Source organism: Epargyreus clarus, unplaced genomic scaffold, assembly GCF_041222505.1.
Source record: "Epargyreus clarus isolate Ecla_fem2 unplaced genomic scaffold, WU_Ecla_fem_2.2 ptg000031l, whole genome shotgun sequence".
Lineage (NCBI taxonomy): Eukaryota > Metazoa > Arthropoda > Insecta > Lepidoptera > Hesperiidae > Epargyreus > Epargyreus clarus.
Genome location: NW_027332236.1, coordinates 823,535 through 849,369, shown reverse-complemented (window position 1 = coordinate 849,369; position 25,835 = coordinate 823,535). Strand labels below are relative to the sequence as shown.

At 37.1% G+C, this 25,835-nt stretch overlaps 3 protein-coding genes across 8 annotated transcripts in view; all 3 read left to right on the top strand.

The window, feature by feature from the left end:
• Nucleotides 1-5,026, top strand: part of LOC140754837 (uncharacterized) — a 29,726-nt gene extending 24,700 nt beyond the window's left edge. For 5 of the 6 annotated variants that reach the window (XM_073089966.1, XM_073089973.1, XM_073089969.1 and 2 more), the window contains exons 2-5: nt 3,337-3,401; nt 3,845-3,913; nt 4,342-4,399; nt 4,730-5,026. In XM_073089966.1, the coding sequence (XP_072946067.1) occupies nt 3,337-3,401; nt 3,845-3,913; nt 4,342-4,399; nt 4,730-4,911 (374 nt within the window). In that variant the 3' untranslated portion in view covers nt 4,912-5,026. Of the gene's footprint in view, nt 1-783; nt 912-3,336; nt 3,402-3,844; nt 3,914-4,341; nt 4,400-4,729 lie in introns of those variants that run through there. The other variant, XM_073089968.1, reaches the window with a different exon arrangement.
• A 2,723-nt stretch (nt 5,027-7,749) lies between these two features.
• Nucleotides 7,750-18,128, top strand: LOC140754844 (uncharacterized). The gene is made up of 10 exons (XM_073089981.1): nt 7,750-7,882; nt 8,300-8,467; nt 8,890-8,954; nt 10,392-10,448; nt 11,197-11,259; nt 12,862-12,912; nt 14,465-14,536; nt 15,535-15,606; nt 16,700-16,727; nt 17,795-18,128. Exons 1-10 carry the CDS (start codon nt 7,819-7,821, stop codon nt 18,007-18,009), a joined length of 855 nt encoding a protein of 284 aa, XP_072946082.1. The 5' UTR covers nt 7,750-7,818; the 3' UTR covers nt 18,010-18,128.
• A 1,801-nt stretch (nt 18,129-19,929) lies between these two features.
• LOC140754769 (facilitated trehalose transporter Tret1) lies at nt 19,930-24,365 on the top strand. Its single transcript, XM_073089858.1, has 3 exons — nt 19,930-20,042; nt 20,994-21,129; nt 22,945-24,365. The coding sequence occupies exons 1-3, from the start codon at nt 20,019-20,021 to the stop codon at nt 24,228-24,230; spliced, it is 1,446 nt and encodes a 481-aa protein (XP_072945959.1). The 5' UTR covers nt 19,930-20,018; the 3' UTR covers nt 24,231-24,365.
• Nucleotides 24,366-25,835: the final 1,470 nt, after the last annotated feature.

The following is a 25,835-nucleotide window of genomic DNA, read 5'->3' as shown; positions in this document are numbered from 1 at the left end:
TACAAAGCAAGTGATTAATAAATATACAGTTTTAAGTTTATTTTAATTTGGTGATGATTAAAAACTCGCGTTTGAGTGGAGATACAGTAACAGGAATGATAAACTGGCGGCCGTAAACTTTATAATTTCCAAATGTACTCGAATATAAACCATTGGATAGCTACTTATTTTTTTTTTTTAATATTCTTGCATCTCCTCGTTTGATTTTTTACTGATGTTTTAATTGCTTTTTCATTTCTTAGGGGACTTTAGAAAATTCTTAATAAGTAGTCACACTTAAGTTTAATTGCAAGTATATGACTTATTTTGTGACAGTTTAATAATAACTGGATTTATAATTTCGCTTGAATTGAAATTGAATACGTCGTTAAACGAAATTTATGCAATTACTTTTTTAAAAACCTATAAAAATTTCAGTAAAATAAAAATATGAAAAAATAACTTACCCAGCCTATAAAATATATAGACTTCGACGAAAAAAAGCAAACCGTTGCGCCGCGAAGTTCTGACAATAATGTGTCTAATGTCTAACTAAATGTATTCTATGATACTCCGGTCACAAAATTTTGGTAAATTTCGTTTCATTAGAAAGCTTTTTAATGGTTCGAAAAAAACTAGTTATTAATTTAAAAAAAAATTCAACAGGATTTGAATTTGGGTGTTAAAAAGCATTATCATTTATCATTCATTATATAAACGATAAAATTACGTAAAATATTTTTCATTACATTTTCTATTAAAAGCTCTACCGACTCTCACTGCGCATGCTCTGTATTGATCTAGGGTGTGGACGACACCCAGACACCAGTTGGGCGTCTACTGTCTGATCTAACGGACACTTCGGGATTTTTAGCTTTTCGCTTTTTCCGCTTCTGAGTTTGTTTATTGCTAACAGTTCATCTCTGTTGCAGGTAAGATGATTTTTGATTTATACTTTTTTTGAGATAATGAGTTTTATCGCTAAAATTTTTGGGACATTTTTGTAATGTGCCAAATCACAAATGCTTGTGAGATGTGGAATTCGATAGATTTTTAAAAATAGAAATGTCATTATCGGTTTTGAACGATTCGAGAATTTTCCATCGGGTCTACTGCGCATGCTCGATATTGATTTATTAGCCACCGGCCACACCCTGTCTGGGTCTCGTTACTCGTGCTTCCAGATCAGCGGTTCTCAAACTTTTCACCTCGCCTTAATGCATTTATGATGGCTGCTCTTTGATCTTTTTGGCACCTCATCGATAATATGTTAGTTTCCAATCCGATCCGCGGGCCACACCAATTAGAAATTGTAACTAGTAAATAGGTAAATAATTTAGTAGAATGTTTAAATTTTTAATGGTTGTGTTTACACTCATCATAATAACGTGGACCTTACGGCCTTACGGCCCACGTTATTATTTATTTTCTTTACTTTCAAATAACGAACCATACTTAAAAATAAAAAATATATATTAATACAGCAAAAAAATTAAATTTCAAAGAAAAATATCACCAACACTTACGAAATTTATACAACTGAAGAATTTTCATTTGTATTCTCAGAATTTAATGATAAATTACAAAATATATAGTTAATGGAATGTTTTTAAAATTCCATTGTAAAATAATTTGAAATCAAATGTATTTATGTTGTGTCGGCCTACGGGGCATCAATAATTTGTCAATACCGTTATTTTTCTTAAGTTTTGTGGACCTCAGAATATTCAATCATTCGTATTACAAAAAAGGGTAAGTACAAGATCCAAAATATTTTGGTCATCTTATCATCACACCCCAAAATGCGGTTGCTTGTGTGTGAGTGACAACATTGGTACTCAAGTACATACATAGGGCCTGTTTCCTGTCACATGGACTTACCTGCGTGCGGTTCTAGCCTGCATACGTACCACATGCCTCCTATTTTACATAAGTGTTTTTTTCTTGACATGCATGCCACGCATACGGGTCGCGAAGAGACTGCATTGGTGTGCATCGAGTTAATTCAGGCGTTCACTTGGGACATGCGTGCGGACAGTGTACCCGCGTGGCAGGAATAATGCTTATTTATTGTTGTATATAGATACTGGAGTATTGGCGTTGAGTTGTAAACAGTATAAGCAAGATGAGTCAGCGAGTGCTTATGTACACGCGAGAGAGTTCGAACAACTTATATTATTTTGTATAGCTACGGTTATAGTCGGTCCACGCTGCCTCTACGCTTCTTCCGCACCTCTCGTCGCTTCTGACTAGCCTTTGCCTTACTTATATCCGAATCGAACTTTCCTCGACACAAATCATCGTAATTTATATAGAATATGAGTATGAAAATACGAGTACATATTTCATTCTATTCTACCTTAACATGTGATTTTAAAATTTTCAGATTTCGGGAATATGAATGCCATGTTCAAAGCTCATAATCAAGAATAGTTTGACAAAGGCGGTGCGTCTGTATATATTACATAACTTAATAATATTACTGCAAAGTCTTAACAGATTAATTATGACTTTACTATTATTTCTCTTTTTCAATGAAATATATTTTTGATATATTTCTGCTTGCGTGTTTTATTTTCTTCTTATTCCTTATAAAAATTGCTTTTTAAAATGAGATTTTCTTGATTCCCAAAGTAAGGGCCCTCTATTGTCACGCGGGTTTTGCCAGGCGTGCAAGAGCCTGCGTGACAAGAAACAGGCCCTGAGTAACTTGTTGGCTTTTATACAAGTTAGCGTTATTTCCTTACAACGTCTCAACATAAAATTACCTTATTCATAACTTGTCTTCATCAGTAAATTATTGGCAAAAATTATATATTTTCAATTCATCGATCATTTTTTAAATATATGAAAATTGTAATATTTAAAATTCAGCATAAACATGGTATTCATATTTTTCTTTCTTTTAATACAAAAAATACTTTATTCATATAAACCATTTTTGAAGTTATACTTCTTTCGGCGTATTTAAAAACGTTTTATTTTTAGTTGCGACATCACGATTTATTTATTTTATTTCAAATTATGTACAACGCCATCTAGTTTAAAAATTTAATAATTACACTTGGCGGCATAAACTATGTAGGTATGAGATTTTTTATTTGTAGTAACGACTTTCGTGTATTGGTCATTTGTCAGTTAAAATTTGTTTGAACTGAGTTGAGTACAAAAAAGAAATGCTTTTTACACCAAAGAAGTATAACCACTTACATGCTTTATTTTCAAGCGTTTCATATAAAATCCTTTGCTATTCATAAATTTATCTATATACACCACAAAAAAGAATAACAATATTTTTTGTAATGATTTTTTTTTGGAGATTTGCATGTATTTATATGTTTATTTTGATTGTTGTAGTCATGGACGACGAATTTGTTCTGAGTGCTGAAAAAGAGATGGATGAGGAAATCAAAAAGTTACTGGTAAGTTTAAGTTTAACTCAAATCATCGCTCTTGAAGTATTGGAAGAGCTAAAGAGATTTAAGATTAACCATTTATATAAATACTACAACTACATTTCCTTATAGAGTATGATGGATGAGGGCATCCACCGCGCTGGCCAAGTGCGAATTGGTAGACTTCACAAACCAACTCTGTAGGTTGCCTCACGATGTTTTTCTTCATAGATAATTGACTGGTACAAACTTACAACATATTTTTTGTACATAAGATAATTATGGTCATGATATAAATTATTCCTTTATAGTGACTGACCGCGACTGAGCGGTCACAATGGGTTTCGGGTTCAATCCCTGGCAAGACATATATCTAAATGTTTGTATCTTCGTCTTCGTCTGTGTCCGTGGCACGATAAAGGAAATACCTAGTATGTGGCTGTGAGTGTCAACGTTATTAATGTTTGCAGGCCATGAAGACTCGTGACAGAGACTATGCCATGACTCTGAAAGGCACGATTGGCGGCCTCCAGAACTTGGTAAGTAATTAAGAATAATAGGTAGCCACCAGAGATCGATTAATCGGAGTATTCATATTTTAGCCACAAACATTCATGTTTAATTGATATTAAGAAATGAATTTATGTAAGATACCAGATCACTAGGATTTTCAGCGATACGGGAGACGGGTGATCTTATGGAGCTAGCCATTGAAGTGGTCGCTTCCGCCCATGAACATCTGTACCAACTCCATATAGAGTAGGAGTTCTATCTGAAGGCCATTGCAGATATATTCTCACTCCTTAGGGAAATAATTATATACTCGTACATAAGACGGCATATCTGCAGAAGTTCAAAATGTGCTTCATGCTACAATCAGTTGCCGTGGTGCTATCTCCTTAATCCAACCATATTCGTCTACCACCTTTGATTTTCTAATAGTATCTCAATTTATACTTATTTTTAGGTCCGAGAGTTGACCGCATACAGCCTGGCTTCTATTCCCAAACCTGAAGAAATAAACGGCAAGTAACCTTAACTTATGATAAAAATGGCTTATTTTTTTTTCCAATTTCCAGTGTCATTAGTAGTGTCTGTAAAAACCTCTGCTTTTGTTCACGTTCAGCCTTAGGAGTAACGGAATTTGTAATATCTCCGCTTAGTTTTATAAAACCAAAAATAAAATAGTAAGTCTCCGCGGGAAAATATTGGAAACTGCTGATCACAACAAGAGCTTTATCAATATTTAAATGGCTATTTTACCTATTTATCATACTTTGGGATATCTTCAGGATATCAATTTTTATAAATAAATTCGCATATCATTTGTAAGTTCATTTTATTTTTTGGTACAGATGAATGGGGCCGTCAGGAAGCGGAACGTATTCGTCACGGCATGGAGAAATTGACGCGTAAAATGCAAGAAACATACGTGTACTTGAAGGGCTTTGATGAAGAAGTTGACAAAATACAAGAATACTTTGACACCTGCAAATCTAACGCTGTCAGGGAGGATGAGGACCGCGTCAAGGGCTAGGGCGATGACCCTCTGCTCCGTTTTGATCCTCTGCCCAAGGGTTCAGAGTGTTAGCTTCTTAAGATTATTTTGCTGATTTTGCTCTGCGCTTGAAATATATTTTTCTGCTTGAAAATGTGTTTTCTTTCTTAACAAACCTTATAATATTTTATCCTTATGTCCTGAAGTAGTTTCTTAACTTACTACCTCAACGATTGGCTAGTTTGGATCGATAGATTTGGTCATATAATCAAATTGATCTGGTTGACTATCGTTTGTTTTTATAACAGCTTTAAGTAAAGAAAATGACTTTATATCAATATTCACCTTTGGGCAAGTGGACACTGTTACTTACAAACATTTGTTATTTATTATCTTTATTTGAGGTCAAGTGTATTTTATTGTTTAACTTTTTTAATATATAAACCCTGCACTTCTATTCTATAAATTATGTAAATATTAGGTTTAATTTCACATATCAGTCTTTTGGACTTGTAAAATAATATGAAATGATGATCGATGTAAGAGATAATGAAAATAGTCTTTCTGATGCTGCATTTGAAGCAGGGCGTCCTCAATTAGGGTTTTGATTAATTTGTAATTTTCCAGTTCTATTAACAGTTGTTTTAAGCGCTGCTGTGTTCTGGTTTGGTAAGGGAGAATACTTTTCCGAGGCCCTCAAGCTTAGTCCTCAGTTAGTTCTGTGGTCGACCTCAGTTAGGAATATCTAACCTTATTTTATTTGGGGTTGAATACAGATCTTTATGTGTGGCAGTAGCTACGTATAATAAGGTGGACTGCATGCTCGTCTGCTACTCCTATGTGTATTATAAAAAAACATACGAGTTTACATTGGACTCTTATTATAAATAGCTTTCGACTATTTTGCCCCATCTAGCAACAAAAGCTAGCAAGGCAATAAAAAACCTTCAAAGTCAAAAGATAAAGTTGCGTTTTAAATCTAAAATTTCTTACATTTCTATCTATTATATTTTCCGAGGCGTTCCAGCTTAGGACTCGGGGGTAGCGGCACATCTGTTGCGAACCTCAGGTAGGAATATCTATTCCTATCTGGGGTTCATTCTGTAATCTATAAGTCCATGAGCGGCAGTAGCCACTTACCATCAAGTGGACTGCATGCTCGTCTGCTACTGCTACAAAAAAAAGACTAGCAATGCATCTATGGTCGTCTTCTGGAAGAACACCATTCTAGATGAAGTTGATTACAAAAGGCTATGAGTGGCAGTGATCAGTTATTATCAGGTGGCGGTTGAAGGTGGTAGAACCCTTTGGGGTTCGACTCCGGCGGCACCACCGCCACACCTATTTCTACCTAATATAAGCAGTGTTAGGCGCTGCTGTGTTCCGGTTTGAAGGGTGTGGTAAGGGAGACAGACCTTTCCGAGGCGTTCCAGCTTAGTCCTCAGGGGTAGCGGTGCATCTGTGGCCGACCTTAGGTAATATCTAATCCTATTTGGGGTTGATTACAAATGTCCATGGGCGGCAGTAGCCGCTTACCATCAGGTGGACTGCATGCTCGTCTGCTACTCCTATATAATAAAAAAGAAAATGGTGGTGGGTGGTATACAAATATTCTCATTGTTACAGCCATGTCTGATCACGCCGCGGCGAATCTGAGGGCCGAAATGGAGTTCTTGGTAAGTTACCAACATTTTATGTCGAAATTTAAAGCAACCCTGACGTTGGTCAATGGAAATCAATACGCTATCACAAAGCGACTTCGAAGATGGTAAAGATAAAAGATAAAAAACACGGAAAGGAAGTATCTGGGGCGTTCCAACATAGTCCTCAGGATCTGAAGCCAACCTTGGGTATGACTCTTATGTTATCTGGTATTGACTACTGATATCCATTAGTAACACTTGCCACGTAAAATCAGGTGGACTGTTTGTTTGCTACTTCTATATTATGAATAAAAGTTGGAAAGGTAGTGTTAGTGGTAGTTATTTTAACTCTGAAAAACTTCGATACATTTAAGTATATTTAATGATAAGTATTAAAGATCTATTATGACAATTAAAAAAATATATTGAACATTTAAGGTTAATTAAGGGGTTTGGGTGTCGTCTGCATGGTTCGACTCCAGAGGTGTCGTTGGTACACCTATTTCTGTAATAACAATTTAGGGTTAAAGATTAACAAAATAAATTTTACGGGAATAATAACTTGAAGCAGACATTACGTGATATTACATGAAGCGTTATAACTTAGTCTTAAGGTAGGATGCTAACCCTATCTAGGGTTGATTAAATATGTCTATGGTAGCAGTTGCCACATATGTCAAGCATCAGTACCCTTAGTATGAGTTTTTATGTATATACAAAAATGGCTGATTTTGTTTTTGATTACTTATTTCCCATACATTTCCAATCAGTTCTGATACAGTCCGCTAGAGGCGCTTTATGTAAAGATCAATGTACATTATGTTTACAGACTTTCAAGAGTGTATATGATCAAGCTACCTGTCTTAAAAAATCATCAATAAATTTCGAGAAATTCGTAAGTACTCATTTCTCCCTTTTCCTTTAAAAGCTTTCATTTTCTTGCTTCAACGTGTGCTAAGGGTTGCTTAATTACATCAAAATAAATAGTGTCTTTCAAAATAAATTAACGGAAGCATTATTTTTTAGTTTCCCTTCATTAATGCGATGAGGATTCCAGGTTCGATTCCCGGCCAGGCAGATATCTGAATGATGAATTTAGACACCTGTTCTTGGTCTAGGTGTTATGTATTTGTCTTTGTGTGTATTCACGGTACCCATGACACAAGTACTTAATCGTAGAGTCAGGCTATCAGTGTAGACAGCGTCTTTAAAATAATCTCCTTTTAAAAAAACTAAATGGGTATCAAATTAATTACCGATATTTTTGTGTTCAAAAATGTCATTTGGTTTATCTATTTTATAGATGGAGAATTCACATTTTTTCGAACTGCTGCGTGCCCTAAAAGACAATGGAACGGGCGAGGATGGTATGTAACACATATTGTTATATAAATGAGGTTACGAACAATTTTTAAGGTAGAATCCACTCCTATCCAGAGGCACTACCGACGCTACTATTTTGCTTCAGTTACAATAGTATGAAACGCTGCTTTCAAATGTGTGATAAGGATGATACTTATCCGATGTGTTCCAGCTTAGTCCTCAGAGGTAGCGGCGCATCTGTTACCGTAATCCTGTAGAATTCTTATTGTATCTGGGGTTGATGACAATGTCTATGGGTGGCAGTAGTCACGTAACACCATATGGATTGCATGCTCGTTTACTACTCCTATGTTTAAGAAAAATACTGGTCCTTATTTTAACCCTCAGACATATAGGTTTCTTTAGCTAATTATCTACGAAACAGATGCGAATATCAGTCCTTATTTTAGTCTTCTGTTTAGATGCAAGCACATCGTCTGGTAGCATTGATGAGAGTTTGCGTCGATCTGCTGACGCCATGGAAAGGAAATTGCATCAAGCCTTTAGCTACCTGAAGTCGTTCGAGGACGAGATGGAGAGGGTCAAGTTCTTTATGCTGAAGAAGTATAATAAGTTACCAGAATGCCCAGGTATTGCAAAATCGAGTTCAATGGCATCTGTGGCCGACCTCAGGTAGGAATATTTAATCCTATCTGGGGTGTACAGATGTACATGGGCGGCAGTAGCCACATACTATCAGGTGGACTGCATGCTCTTCTACTATACTCCCATATTATAAAAAAAAAGTTCAATGTACACTACTACTACTACTGAGTAGTGATAGCCTAGTTAAATCCTGAATCGATTAAGAGAATCGAGAGCTCCGAGGATCCAATCCTCGGCACCTCGGATTTTTCAAACTTATTTGATTATTATGATTGAATTATTACTTGCTTCAACTGTGAAGGGAAACATCGTGGGGAAACCTGCATAAGAGTCGATAAAGTCTACGATATCTCAATAAAGATGTCAATATACAAAGTTTTATATTATTATTCTGTTTCTGATGTAGTGATGGAACCGCCAGTGCCGAGGACCTGCGAAGAGCTGCAGGAAGATCTCGTTCGGCTGGTGCCGGTAAGTTATTTTTATTTGGAAAACATAGAATATTTAATACATACAGTAACTTTCACATAGACATAACAAAAATCAGCAAAGATTCCACTAATATATGATACACAAAGATTTAAAGATGTAATTGTTTACACTGTTAGGAGTAGGTATATTGAAATATTAAAATATACATACAAGTACAAAAAGAAAGGAAAAAAGTAAATTGTTACACAATGCAATTTTTAAGAGTCTGTTTCAGTTCCCGCTTGTATGCAAGTATTGAGCAATTAATTATGTCCAATTCTTGTAGATGTTTATTATAAAAGTTAGAGGATTATTGAAGGTATTGGAGGTGATAGATCCGACTGTGGTTTGATTTCGAAAGCACAACCAGCACACTAATATCTGCCTGATAGCAGTGTTGAACGCTGCTATTCTGGTTTGAAAGACGAATTTTCGAAACTTAACGCGTAGGCAGATTAGGCAGGCTTAGGCAGGTTTGTCCCTGTAGTACCGGGACGAGAATAGGGCTACGGTATCCCCTGCCTGTCGTAAGAGACGACTAAAAGGGGCTTCCGGGGTTGCGGGCGGCAACAGTGGGAGCTCGAACCGACCAGCAAGCGACCCCGGGAAGGACAGTGGTTTTGTGTGGTCGCATATCGCTGTAATCATCAGGGGATGTGAGAGGAGCGTAAAGTGCTCACCCCAGGGCAGAGCCCGATAGAAGGGCATCGCGTTATGAGGACTCTGGTTGTGTTCCGTTGGAGATCCCGGAGTTCTCCACCAAACGCTGAGGACGGTTTAAGTGCGGTAAAAATTCCACATAACCCGGCGTCACTCCCATGGCGTCGGGCACCTATTGAAGGATTCCCCCTCGTCAAAAAAAAAAGGCTTAGGCAGGCTATTTAATGAAAAGAATTTCCCGATACTTACTTATGGACATTTCCAGCATCAGAGAAGTCTCTAATGCCAATAAGACTTTGGAGGACAGATCTGGGTCACTGTCCTATCTGGTATTCATTATAGATCTATCAATTCAAGGATTCTATTTCTATCTAAGAAAGTTTTGTAAATTTACTATGTATTAGACTTTTTTTAATAGAAGGAAGGAAAGTGATAGAACACTTTGTGGTTCGACTCCGGCAGCACCACCGTCACACCTATTTCTGCCTCATAACAGCAGTGTTAAGCACTGCTGTGTTCTGGTTGGAAGGGTGTGGTTAGGGAGACATACTTTTCCGAGGCGTTCCAGCTTAGTCCTCAGGGGTAGCGGCGCATCTGTGGTCGACCTTAGGTAGGGATATCTAATCTTATCTGGGGTTGATTACAGATGTCCATGGGTGGCAGTAGCCACGTACCATCAGGTGGACTGCATGTTCGTCTGCTACTGCTATATTATAAAAAAAAGAATTCTTTGTGTGTGTGTGTGTTTGTGTTAGGCTAATAAAGGTTCATTTACAGCAGGTGACATCCTCGGAGGAGGAGGATGACGACGACGCGGACGAATGGCAGGATATTGTAAGTAGCATCCGAAATGTGATAGATCTAATAAGGGTCGACCGAGGTGGTTCCATCGCCACAGCGACTTCTAATGTGCATTTCTGCGTTACGGCGGATGGGTGTGGTTGCCGGGTGATATGAGGTGATCATCTTGGGCCTCAGGAGTAGCAAAGTATCTGTGATCAGCGTCACTTGATAGAAATCCTGTTCTTTTCTTATCTTTTGGAGTTGGGTATATATGCCCATGGGCGGGAAATTACCACTTTAAATTCAATATTTTATTTTATTATTATACCTAAACGATGATGTCTACCTGATGGAAAGTAGTCACCGTCGCCTATGGACATTTGCAACACCAGAGGAGTCGCCAATGCATCGCCGGCTTTGAAGGAGAGATCTTTTTACACCTTTTTTGTAGAGCCCCATGTCATAGCGCTCCGGGAATACCTCAGAAGGAAGTTCATTCCACATTTTGCACGTCCAATTGTTGTCCAATTGCACGTTGCAATTTAAGAACAAAAATCCATACAAAATCAGACTTTAGCACCTTATTTTTTTATACTAACGTTTTTAAGTTATAGACGTTCATACAAAATAGCGTAACTTAATTTAGCTATCTAGAAGTGTAAATAATTCTTAAATGCAGTTCTCGTGGCAGCTAGCTATAGCCAAAAATGCAGAAAAATGCTAATTTTTTCAGGATAGATAGATTTTTCTAATTATGCTATATTCATATAAAGTTATTTATGGTGCGTATTGTTTACAGGATGATGATGAGCAAGATGAAGAGAATAAGTACCAGCCCGATGCGGCGGATCTTGAGAATGTTGTAAGTTAATTATAAATCAACGAACTTTTGCCCGCAGTATCGCTCGCGTTGCGAAATAATATTATTAACTAAGAAGATTTATACAAACTTTCACCCCCTATTTTATCCCCTTGGGGGTAGAATTAAATAAAAATCCTTTCTTAGCCGATGCTTACGTCATAACATCTACCTGCATGCCAAATTTCAGCCCGATCCGTCCAGTGGTTTGGCTGTGCGTTGATAGATCACTATGTCAGTCAGTCACCTTTGAGTAATATATATAACGAAGTAACAGAGTAAAAAGGCGTGACGTCAGCACCGCTGACGTCATAATTATTGTTATGATGTTGATGAATGACTCATAATGAAACCTTCGAAAGCAAACCACACGAGAATTGTTGAGCTTCGTTTATTCTTCGGGCAGCATAACGACGTCCTAAGGAGGTCCGCACTGTTCCACAGCTCCAGCAGTAATGCCCCGATGTCGCCAGTACGGCCCTTTTTATAGGACCGGTGCACGTGCACTTGTTTTCCTATTGAAGATGCAGGTAGTTTTACCTCAGGTGTTTAATCATTTCATTTTATAATAGGAGAACTGCCGTATTTGCTCCGACATATATTTAGATAGTGTCCGACCGAAGAAATGTGGCCGAAGCCGAAGCGTTTATTTTTCTGAGCTAGGGCTTTTTACGCTCATAATATACACTATTATTTTTCATCAGTCGTTGATACTGTGGCGACGTTTCGCTACTCGCCAAGAGATAGCGCTATACGATTCTGAATCACGCTATCGATGTTTTTGTATGTACCTTGCAACAAAAAAGATGTTTTTGATATCTTAAATTATTCGCCACATGCACGTTTATTTATATTGGATGCCATTTTACTAATAAATCGAAGACAAATACAAAATAATAAAAATTCAACAATTCTGCTACCGGTACAAGAAGTGAAGAAGATGCACGATTGCCAAAAAGCAAGATAAACCGGTTTAAACTTTAATTTTACTTTACACCTACACTATCCATGTGCACTCACACAAAGCCCAGCTTAGTCCTCGCGGACTATACCTCAACTTAAGATAATTGAATACCCAGATCAAGAACATAAATCTAAATTCATAATTACCTGATATCTAACCTCATTGTCTGTCTGGGGATCGAACTCGGGACCAATTGCGTGTCAGACCGGTATGGTGACCACTTCGTGATATTACTTAGCTATCGCCAGAACCTTCTGCGTATTTTAATCGAAGCCAAAGCTTTTGTTAGGTTTTTTGGCCGCAGTCAGCCGAAGCAAAAACCCGAAGCTTCGGTCAGACAATATAATTTGAATTAATGGAGTTTCTTTCGCCGCTTCTTCTCCATAACGAAACACCTTGTGACGTGGTGGTAGTTGTACTGACATTTAAAAAGTGCTCTGTAAAGAACCTATTTTGAATAAAGAATTTTGATTTGATTTGATTAGAAGAAAAATAATATTTTGATGGTATATCATTTTCAATAATTCGTATTTATTTATTTTTTAGCTACTTATCATTGTAACTGTTAAAGTATAAATAGATGATTTGCAATTGTTTTGTGTTAAATTAAAGAAATGCTTACTGCTTATTCTCTATTTCAGGTCTATGGTTTCCATAGTCTTTTCGGCTCATTCAGTGAACTCGATATGAGTGTAAGTATTTTATTAAAACTTCATTTTATTACTTTATAATGGGCATTGGTACTTGTCATTACTGAAGCTATGATGTAAGAGACTAAAGGCGCGCGGCGTCAGGATTTTGTTCTAGCGCTAACGCCCTAGCGCGGCGCTAGAATACGCTGTGTGGTCAGGCCTTAAGAGTTATACTAAAGAAGTAGAGGGCACCACTGAACTAAGTTAGGTATATTTATACTACCAAAATATAATTAAAAAAACTAAAAAAACACGCTTTTATGATAAAATCAACGATAAAGTAGAAAATAATTTTATCTAGGAATCAATTAAGGAACAGTAAATTGTATAATTGTGAAAAAAGCGTGGAGTGCTCCACTTATCAATTTTCGACAAGCACACGCGGAGAAAAGCGTTTTATTCTTTGAGTACGGAATCCTAAAAATCATTCTACAAGATGGCATTATAGATATGTTTCAGTACATTTGAGTTATAGGGAAATAACATTAATATTTTTCAAAACTAAAAATCAATCTAGTAACTTTGCCTGAACTCTCCCTAAGGCGCTTTCTCTCGCCTCGAAAATCGTTAATCCTGAGGATGTTGATAAGGACAATGGTACAAAATTATTAAAATCGTGTATTGTTATCGGTTTTTGATAATTTTTCAAAATTTTGAATTACACTGAACCTTCAAAGTGGATAGAAATCGGGTTCAAAGATACATACATACATACAACCCAAGCTAATAAAAGCGTGTTAATAATATGGGTAACATTATTTTCGTAGTTACCCACTTAGACTTTTACGATTTCGAAACTTATTATATGCTTAATCAACTAGCTTCATATCTACTTCTTTAAGTGGGAATTTTATTTAAATCATAGTTACATCATGTGTACTACTATTAGTAGTGTGTCTATACACATAGTGACGACCCGCGTAGCGGAGCGGCCACCATACCGGTCTGACGCGCAAAGGGTCCCGGGTTCGATCCCCGGCCAGACAGATGTGTAAATGATGAATTTAGATTTCTGTTTCTGGGTCTGGGTGTTTGTGTATTTGTCTATGTGTGTTTCCATGGCACCCACGACACAGGTAATCCTAATGTGGGGCTGTGAGTGTAGAAAGAGTGTTAGTTAGTTATTAGAAAGTTAATTTAAATTTTACTTAGTTCGCATATAAATCCTCGATTTAATTTATATAATAAATATAATAATATACACTTTATTAATCAATAAATTTTTACATAATATGTCTACATAATTATATTGGAGATTATTAGTAATATTTTTCTTTGAACTGTGATATAAGTTTTCTAACTGCAATAATGATTATCCTTCAAAATATAATTATAATTAAGACAATTATGGCATCAGTATTGTCAGTAACTGTGCCAGTATTTCATATCGCTTTACGATCCGGTAGTAGTATAAGAAAAATATTGTAACTGACAATTTGTAAGTGCCGCCGTTGGCCTATACAAAATAAATATATTTCATTTCATTTCATTTCATACGTATGATTGGTTTATTACTCCACAACAGTTAAAATTAATGTGTTTAAACTTTTAGAAACACCTGAGGCTGAATGAAGATCAGTATGCCCAGTTTGCGAGGATGCTGATCCGATGCCTGCCTACGAAGGTACAATTTATATAATTATTTATCATCAATCCATCATTCCTATTACTATTAGCACTCGAGACATTTTTAACGATTTTTCGATTTGCCGAGACCCCTCCAGTCCCCAAAATAAGATTACATGAGATTTGGCTCGACCCCATTCCCTCCTAAATGCCTCACGTTATGGATATTAAGTGTAAATGAATGACCCAATCCGAAACTATAAGGAATAGCGAAAAAGAAACTCAAAACAGTTACGGAATCAATTTTGATTCTATTTCCAAAAAAAATGTTGTTTTCCTTAGATTTGAACTTGGACCGAGATTATTACTATTTTTGTAAAGATAATATTCATATCAGTATACCTGATAGATACAAATTTTATTAATATGATATTAATATTATCTGAGCAAAACTGCTAGTCCGCTCTGAAGTTGTTGCGCGCAAGTGAGCTAATGAGGTCGAACACAACTACTAGCATATACAGGGTGAATTTTTCAAATAGGCCTTCAGGGCCAAATCCGAAACTATAAGGATTAGTGAAAAATGCTAAAACGAGTTACGAGGCCGATTTTGATAAAAACTAAAACTGCATCATTACTTTTTTAAAATAACTTTTTCCCTAGCCGGGAATCGAACGAGTTCATTTTGAAAAACACTACACCTATATTATTCCACTATCTGATAGTGTTGCTTATTAGGATCAAAATCTGGGAGTAATGATAGATGACAAACTAAAGGAAAAGCCTCAATTTTATTTGGGATTTGGCCCTGAAGGCCCGTTTGAAAAATTCACCCTGTATATACTCCGTAGCAACAGTAAGAGCACACTAACGCAGCTATGTCCCCGCGGGCGAGAGCGGGCAGCGGAGGTTCCCGCACTGTCTTCGTCCCGCTGATATCTACAATTTGCTGTTGCGACGCGACTCATTTCTATATTCAGAGCGGACTAGCAGTTTGGCGCGGACTAAACCAGTGTATCTGAGATATGCTACTATCTTCACTTTGCATGTTAACAGGAAATGAAGGAGCGCTATGGCAAACTGGCCCAATCCTATGAGGATTACACTCGAGCCCTCTTCGAGGATCTTGTAAGTAACCTTCATTCTAATAAAATCGATAGTTTGTTCATTCTAAATCAACGTTTTGACATTTTTTTGTTGTATAAAAATTTAGGAATCAATGCGTAGAGTATCTTATTATCATCGTCAACCCATTACTGTCCCACTGCTGGGCACGGGTCTCCTCCCAGAATGAGAAGGATTAGCCCATAGTCCACCGCGCAGGCATACTTTTGAAAACTTTTTTTGTTTGGTGGTATGTAAGTTTCCTGACGATGTTTTCCTTTACCGTTTAAGCAAGTGATAATTAATTTCTAATACGCACATAACTTTGATAAATAAGAGGTGCATACCTGGAATTTGCCTCGAAAACCTCGATCAAGAGGCCGAGTTTCTTAACCACTAGGCTATCAATACCTTAATTACTAAATATGTAGTATGATAAGGCAGAAACAAAAGAAGCTTTATAATTTAGTAAGTAAGTAGTAAGTATAGTTAGAGTAGCAACTAATCTGTGGTCAACATTATGCAGGATTTCAGTCTTATTTGAGGTTGATTATGGATATCCAAAGTTGGAACCGACCATTTGTCGGGTGGACCGCGCAATTAATTTCTGCGAATATTTTTTAATCTTACCTTTTATAAGTAAAATAGAAAGATACTTCACCATCTTGAAATTGGATGAAGCCAAAAAAGGCTGTATTGTCAGTTATTTTTTGAATTCTTGGCAAATAAAAAACATTTTATAGACATATACGTATAAATAACTAATTCTTCGTAATTTACGTAATAAGTAAATAAATATTTCAAACATTTTAGGGACATTTTAGCTCGGAGACGTGGCAAAACTTTATTTACGCAACAATTTCAATTCTCAAAACTGGTTAACTTTACTCATCGAAGAATCTTATCAAAAATCCTATATACTTTTCAGAGCTAAGGAAACGTATCATACTCTCCGTCAATATTTCTTGATTGAAAACCCCATCTTAATCTGTTCAGTAGTTTCCAATACGCATTGGATTAGATAACCCAGAGGAAATAATATTTGAATAAGAGGTCTGTGGTATAATTACTATCTGTATTCAACAATAAAACTAATTAATTATCTGTTTGCTTCCAGGATACGCGTCGCATACTGCGTCCTAATGGTAAGAATTTTGTATAATATAGAAGTAGCAGACGAGCATACAGTTCAACTATTGGTAAGTGGCTACTGCCGCCCATGGACCTCCGTTATCAAAGGACTAGATATTCCTACCTGAGGTCGGCCACAGATGCTCCGCAACCCCTGAGGACTAAGGTGGAACGCCTAGGATAAGTGTGTCTCCCTTACACCCTTCAAACCAGAACTAGGCAGCGTTTAACACTGCTGTTATGAGGCAGAAGTAGGTGTGGTGGTGGTGCCACCGGAGTCGAACAACAAAGGTTCTACCACCCGTTTAGATGAAAGGGTGTGGATGCCGGCTGACTTACATATGATGCGACAAACTTAGCTTTGACGAGCGACAATGCATCTGTAATCGACATTAGAACCTGTTTGATATGGAGTTGGTCACAGATAAGGACAGTGACCGTGTACCATAAAGTGAATTGGTTCAACGATATAAAAAAGAACAGTATTTTAGCCAAAGTTTAAGGCTCTAAGGGCGATGTTAAGTGGTAATTTCAAACTAAAGTTGTAGGGCTATCATATCCAAATGACCGTGAACCATTTATATGAAGTTGGTCACGATATCTGATATGAAGTCAGAAAAACCACTTACCGCAACTGCTCCTTTTTTTTTTTTTTTTTTTTTTTTTCGAGGGGGAACCTTCAAAAGGTACCCGACGACGTGGGAGCGACGCCGGGTTATGTGGAATTTTTACCGAACTAAAACTTGGTGGAGAACTCCGGGATCTCCAATGGAACACAACCGGAGTCCTCCGAGCGCGATGCCCCGGTCGGGCTCTGCCCTGAGGGAGCACTTTACACTCCTCCCTCACATCTGGTGTTTACGACGGAATGCGACCACACATGCCGCCGTCCTTCTCGGGGTTGCTCTACGGACGGCTTGAGCTCCCACTCTTGCCGCCGGCAACCCCGGAAGCCCCCTTTTAGTCGCCTCTTACGACAGGCAGGGGATACCGTAGCCCTATTCTAGTCCCGGAACTACAGGGACAACCGCAACTGCTCCTAGTAGTTATGCTTTTCCTAACGTATTTATGTCTCTTCCAGGGGAGGAGTATGAGGACGATGAAGAGTACGAAATTGAATTAAAGCGTCGTAAGGCGGACCGTGAACGCAAGATTCTCAACTTCATCGGCTCCCTTAAGTACCTGAAGGAACAGTTCGATGATGACCTGCACATGGCGAACATGGTCCAAGGCCAGATGCAGGACGCCCAGCTCTTCTATGCAGAGTTACAGGAAGAAAAGCGCAAGGAAGGCTAAGGGCTTCGACCTTCGATTTCGCAGTTAATCGCCCTGAACACGTTCAGAGGCCGTAGATTGCTTCTCTGTCAATGTGTTGCTGATTCTTCTTTGCGCCTAATTATATTTTCCCTCTTCAATTTGTGTTTTATTTACATCCCGTGATAAAAGACTACTGATTACATCATTTCAATGGATTCTTCAAGAGCAATAATACATTTGACATCAGATATCCATCCCCATCGGTATTTGTGGTTGATGATAGATGTCTAAGGGTTATGACCACTTTACATCAGGTGGACTGTGAGCCAGTTTGTTTCACAACGAGGTCTTGAAATAGGACCTCATCTAGTAGATGTACTGTTAGGAAGATCTAGATAGTATACACTAAAGAGTATAGTACGACTTACTAATATCCTTATCCTTACAAATATTATAAATCCGAAAGTAACTCTGTCTGTCTGTCTGTCTGTCTGTCTCTTCTTCACGTCTAAACCACTGAACTGATTTTAATGAAATTTTGTACAAAGATAGTCTGAGACCCGAGAAAGGAAATAGGATAGTTTTTATCCCGGAAATTCCACGGGAACTAGGGATCTAAGATCAATTAATCTGACAATCGATCTTTTGGACCAAAACAGTCGATTACTTTAATCGATATTATTAAGGATTGAATCATAAACTGCATTTGATCAAGTGATGGTCTTTAGCAAAGTTGTTGTCCATGAGCCCACGAAGGTTTCAGAGTAGGTACGACCGATTTTCGCCAGATGCCGCCACTTTCCTTCCAATGATGGTATGAATTTTCAGTTTTATGTATGTTAGTATGTCATATTATTTTCTTTTAAACGCGGGCGAAGCCGCGGGCAAAAAGTAGTTACTTATATTTTGTTGTACGTTGTATGTGTATTTGCAATAAATAACTACATAAATAAAAATGTCTACCCTACAGTCTACTCTACACACTACCCTAGGCAAAGATTACAAAATGACTAGAAAACTTTAACATCTTTTCTCAAATGTCATTGTATATTTGTACTCACACATAAGTGAAAATTCACACATTCTCTCCATGAATGATCTACATTATTTAGATGCTCATTATAATGATAATGTTTTTGTTGTGCGCGAGTGAGGTCATCGTTAATACCACTCGTACTACTAACAACTAGTTATTTGTGATTTACCTTACTTAGGCTTATCTCGATATAAAAGATCTTTATCTTAATCCTAATTACGTTAATTACATGTATGATTATGCTGTTGTTTAAAAAACACTTAAAAAGTCTGCCTAGTCTGCCTGTGCTCTGGTTTAAAGGTTATATTTTTATAACATAAGTCAGCATTTTTCCACCTGAGCATGCAGTCCACCTGATGGTAAGAGGCTACTGCCGCCCATGGACATCTGTAATCAACCGCAGATAGGACTAATCCTATCTGCGGTTGATTACAGATGTCCTGGGGTGGGAATATCTAAATATTCCCACCCCAGGTCGGTCACAGATGCGCCGCTACCCCTGAGGACTAAGCTGGAACGCCTCGGAAAAGTTTGTCTCCCTTACCACACCCTTCAAAACGGAACACAGGAGTATCTAACACTGTTGTTATTAGGCAGAAATAGGTGTGGCGGTGGTGCCGCCGGAGTCGAACCACAAAGAGTTCTACCACCTTCGAAGTTACACACTATCTTTGGTTAGCAAACCTTAGATAGATTGATTATTAAAAACGGGATTTTAAAATTCCATGGGACTTACTTTTTTTAACTTATTTTTCCTTTTGTTCTTTACTGATTCCTTATCATGCAAAACGCCCTTATCATTAAAATCGACTCCGTTTACCTCAATGTGCAAAACAGTGGAATTCTTAACTGGTGCAATAAACGATATCATAACAGTACCATTATTAATATTAATATGACAATAAATAGTATCAACGTAATCCCTTATGTGTGATAACAGTTCTCTCTTCATAATGAAACTTGGCTCTGGAGGAAACGGACTGGGAATTGGTTTGACTATTGAATTAGGAGAATGGTTACACCGTTTTTGAAGCAGGTATTTATTCATGTTTCAATCCCTAGTAATCTCTAATAATGTAATAGTCCGTGATTAGATTAATATTTATTTTAGGGTTCTTGGTTAGAGACCCTTTCTTTTTAAGTTTTTTTTATTTTTAATATGTATTGATATAGCTGCCCTATCAACACACAATGTAAAGGATTCCAGCGTCTTTGTATTACGGTTCAAGAGATAGACCTGTGACGGACGGACAGACAGACAGAGACTTAATAATTTTAGCAAGCTTTGTGATTATTCGTCAATGTCTCCTAAAGAACGTTAAATTTGTGTATGTGAGTGAAAAAGGGTGTGTGACTGTTTTTAAGTTGAAGTGACAAGCAAGGAATATGAACAATCTAATTTATTTATTTATTTATTAAAGGTTCACCAACGTAGTTCACTTATATAAATTACATTGCAAAAGTTAGATAAATAAGTCGTGTACCCACAATTATAGGTGAACACTGCATTTACAGAATTGACGCTCTAATAAATTATAATATAATGAAATTAAGATTACAGATTACACATTTTGGTCGTTATATTTTAAGCAGCGGTCAGTCAGTCCCTCAGGACTTTACCTCCTGAAGCGGAATTTATAACCGTAAAAATTAAAAATGCCCCGTATGCAAGAAACTTGTATCTATCGATGGTTTTTTGGGTTGTCTACTATAGGTTATTTTAAACTTTTACAATAATACAATACAATACAATACAAAACTTTTTATTGTATACCAAATTAAAAGTAAAAAGAAATACAACATTTTAAAAATAAACTAATGTACAATTGGCGGCCTTAGCACAAATATAGCGACCTCTTCCAGGCAACCATTTATGTGTTTATTATAAAATAAAAGAGATAAAATAAATAAAGTACTTCTAAAGTTGTATCAAATAAAAAAAAAACATGAAAATTAAAAAGGATCTTATTTCTGATGTGCATTCCAGGCATGGACGGTGTCCGGGGTACTATACAACATGCTGGGCCAGGGGATGCTGCTTAGCTTCACCACCTGCTTGTTGCCAGCTCTCCGGGACCCCAGCTCTCCCATCCAGGCTGATCTGGATACAGCTTCTATGTTGGGTTGGTAAACTTATTTTTATGATATAGGAGTAGCAGGAAAGTTTGGTAAGTGGCTACTGCCGCTAATGGACATCTGTTATCAACCCTAGATAGGATTAGATATTCCTACTTGATCTCAGCCATAGACGCGCCGCTACACCTGAGGACTAAGTTTAGCCCACTCTTTAAACCAGAACACAGCAGCGCTTAACTGCACTGCTTGGTACGGGTCTTCTTTCGAGTGAGAAGGATTTGAGGTCATACTCCACCGCGCTGGCCAAGTGCAAATGGATGGAATACACACACCTTTGAGAACTTTTGTGATAATTAATTTCTAATACGTACACAGCTTTGAAAAATAAATAATACTCATATAACAGGAATTTAGTTGCCAACCTACTATAATTATTGAAAAAAAAATAAAACTACCTATAATAATTATGGTACTTTAGGGTGGTCATTAAAAATTAATTTTTTGAGGCGCCCTAAAAAATCCTTCCTTTTGACGAAAAATGACGGGAGATTTTTTTTTAGTTTAATTTAAACAAATGGAACACGTGCCGCCGACCGACGCCGCCGGTCATTTTAAATTGTTAAATGTTATCTACTGAAAAGTCAACATTTTTTTGTGCTGCTTAGGTATAGTTGGGAATATCTTGATAATTATGAACTTTTCAAAAAAGTTATGAGATACTTTTTTTTAGAGAATTTAATTTCCTACAAAAAAGTCCTTACAAGTTTTTCTCAAATCCTGTACTATCGAATACTGTAGGAGAAATTTCAAAAAAAGACATTTTTATCAACACGCGTGTGGCACGTGTTCTTTTTGTTTAAACCAAAAAAAAAAAATTGCCTCCCGTCATTTTTCGTCAACAGGAAGGATTTTTTAGGGTGTGTCAAATAAATATTTTTTAACGACCACCCTAATGGTACTTACAATCTACGCATGTCGCGGGAAACATGCATCCTATCGTTAATTTCGGTAATTCATGTTATCAGTAATTCATGTGTGCGAGTGAAATACATATGTGGTCGTATACACGTGTGACAGGAAAAGGCCCCTTTTACTAGAAAGTTTCAGATTAGTTGTTCGGATATTGGTTGTGTGTCTACTCATTTACTTACATGAGAAATGTTATTTATTTTTATAATATAAGTAAATACTTATACTTAAGTATCAAATGAACATACATCTTTGGACGGCAAGTGGTGACTGCCGTCGATGGACATCTAAAAACATCTCCATATAGAGCGGAGGTTCTACTTAAAGCGGACATAGCATTACCTCTCCTTAAAGCCAAGATGGTGGATTTGTAAATCAACTAACATCCGTGCCCTTCCACCAAAAGTCCAGATTTGTTCCACGCTAGAAATAGGTATGGCGGTGGTACTCAGAACTATATATATAATTACTAGCTGACCCGGCAAACGTTGTGTTGCCATATATATAAAAAAAAATTAAGGATAAAAAACCCTTATCACTTAGGGGTATGAAAAATAGATAGTAGCCGATGCTCAGACCTACTGAATATGCACATAAAATTTGGTGAAAATCGGTAAAGCTGTTTCAGAGGAGTACGATAACTAACATTGTGAATCGAGAATTTTATATATAAGAAGATGACAAGGCATACATACATGTGACATACTTATAATTTGAAATAGGGTTACGCAGGTAATAAAAGTCAAATTTATCTGATAAAACACTATTAAAACATAATTTCAATTGATTAGAATCGACTAATTGATCTGTATATAGTCATAAACTGTAAATAAAAAGTGTTACTGTCTAAGATGATTTAATTTTTTGAAATGAAAATTTTATTTTGTTTACAGCATCATCGGTTGGTTTGGCGGGTATACCAGGGTTCCTGATATCGTCAATTCTGATGGACTGGATAGGGCGGAAACTTGCTCATGCATTTGTGTTAGTACCCGGAATTATAGGCTGGCTCTTAGTGTACTTTGCCACCAATATCCCTGCTCTAATGATCGGAAGACTCCTCGGTGGTATGGCGGCAGGAGCTACAGTATGTCTCGGAGCAGTTGTTATCGGAGAATACACAAGCCCGAAAAGCAGAGGAATGTTTCTCAACCTCAAAACCGCTGCTGTTTGCCTCGGAGGCATGGTCGTTCACATCTTAGGCAACTATTACACCTGGAGAACCGTCGCCCTGATAGCCGTGATTCCTCATATTGCGTCGTTGATAGTAATTTGCACCTGGCCTGAAAGCCCTGCGTGGTTAGCTTCGCGGAAACAATTCGAAAAGAGTGAGAAGGCATTCTACTGGTTGAGAGGGCGAGATAAGGAATCCATTGCAGAATTGGAAGAATTGATCAAAGCACAAAAGGAACGCACTATGGACATTGACCCGGAGAAAACTATTGGCGAAAAAATTGTTGACTTCTTGAAGAAGTTTACGAAAAAGGACTTTATTAAACCAACTTTTATCATCATACTCGGTGCCTTCGTGCTTGAAACGAGCGGACGACACATCTTCCCAGCGTATGCCCTGCAGATTATTGGTGAAATCACCGGTGATAAATCCCAGTCTTTCTACTATACCCTCGCAATAGACCTGATTATCACACTGAGCGCTACATTCTCCTCCGTTCTGGTTAAGCTGTTAAAAAGAAGAACGCTTCTTTTCTCCACTGGTTTCGCAGCGGCTTTTGTGCTCTTCATTGTGTGTACTTACCTCTTCTTAGCCTCCAAACAAATTATCTCGAATGATCGAGTTTGGATACCAATTTTCTTGTTTGTTATCTATTTCATTTTGGCGAATCTTGGTTGCACACCAATTCCACTGGCTTTATTGGGAGAAGTGTTCCCTCTAGAACATAGAGGAGCAGGGTCCGCTGTGGGAGGGTTCTTCTTATCCGTTGGCGTGATGGTTGGGTTACAAGTGACTCCTTACTTAATGGAAAATATCAAGGTATACGGAACGTTTGCAGTTTTGGGCGGTACGATGTCCCTTTCCTTATTATGTCTTTATTTCATTCTGCCAGAAACCAAGGACAGGACTCTGCAAGAGATTGAAGACTTCTTCAATGATGGAAAATTCAAAGAAAAGAAAACGCAAAATGATGATGAAGAAGTTAAAATGAAAATGTTGAGTTAGATGATAAGATAGATAGAAATATAAACATTTGTCAGTTGGATGAGCCTAAAGCAAAACTATTGTATATGCTTATCAGATGAGTGAGAAAAAAGATGCAATGACAATATTCATAGTTTATTGCGCAATGCGGCAGCCGGTCTGCAGTATTTAGTCATATCCCCTACGTCAGTAGGATAATATATCTATGGTCATATCTAAGTATTTAAGTTTTAATGATATAAGTGAATACACAAATTATGTGTTACATATAAGTGTATCAAACTCGTAGTTATAAGATATATTATGTTAGGTATGAGCTACTTTGGATTGGACCCATCGCAATGATATTGCCCTGGGGGTGTAATGACCCTGATAATTGTTATGTTTAGATAAAGTAACTGTAAGTACATAAGAATAGTTGTACGTGTAAATAATAATTATATAAATAAATATTACGTCATTATTCGCTATTTTTATTCGTTGTTTCAGGACACTAAATTATAGAACTTTATCACTCTGCAAATTATTTATCGCAGATGGATTAGAAGATTATCTTTATTCGATGAAAATCTTTATTACTTTCATTGTCTATATTATGACATTTGATAAATCATTCTGTTTTGAGGTCAATGAAACTGTCTATTGTAATTCTGTGCTAAATTACATTTCTATCTTGTGATTTAATACGAAAACCTTGAAATATATAGAAGTCCCGTTTATAAGTTACGATAGGTCGGTAATATCTTTTATAGTTTTTATCTTTCTACCTTGTTGAAATAATTCACAATCTCCATGAAGAGCTCATTTGGTATGTAGAAAATATTCTGACTCCGGAAGCACCGACTCCACACCAAATAAAAACAGTGTTAGGCGTTGCTGTTTTCTGGATGGTTCTAGTTTAAGGTGTTTAGTAAGAGAGTTAGGAGATATACAATATCCGAGGCGTTACAATTTTATCTGGGGTTGATTACATATGGCCATCAGAGCGTAGCATCACTTACCTAGTGGATAGAAGATTTGACGTGGTATGTTCTGTTTTGTTGTTGTTGTTATATGCGTATTAGAAAATTATAAATTAATGATCACTTGCTTAAACGGTGAAGGAAAACATCGCGAGGAAACCTGCATACGTGAGAAATCTTAAAAAAAATGTTTTCAAAGGCATGTGAAGTCTACCAATTCGCACTTGGCCAGCGCGGTGGACTATGGCCTAATCCTTCTCATCATGAGAGGAGACCCGTGCCTAGTGAGACGGTAATGGATTAAAAATTGACGTTCTGTTTTGATAGGTAGGGTAAGGTATTTTTGACAAGTATTTCTATGATAGTATAGTCCGCGTAAAACTGCTAGTCCGCTCTGAATACAGGAATGAATCGCGTCGCTGCAGCAAATTGTATGACTACACCTGCTCGCAACAACTTCAGAGCGAACAAGCAGTTTGGCGAGTACTATACTTGATTATTATCTTTGAGAGTACCATTTTTTCTAGCTTTCTGCTATTTAACTTGGTTGTAAAGTTAAGAAATCCCACAACTAGGCTTTTTTGGGCGAAGCATAACATACGATTGACTTTTAACTTTATACTTCAATAATATATTGTAAAAAAGGATGCTTCACTGCTGCTTA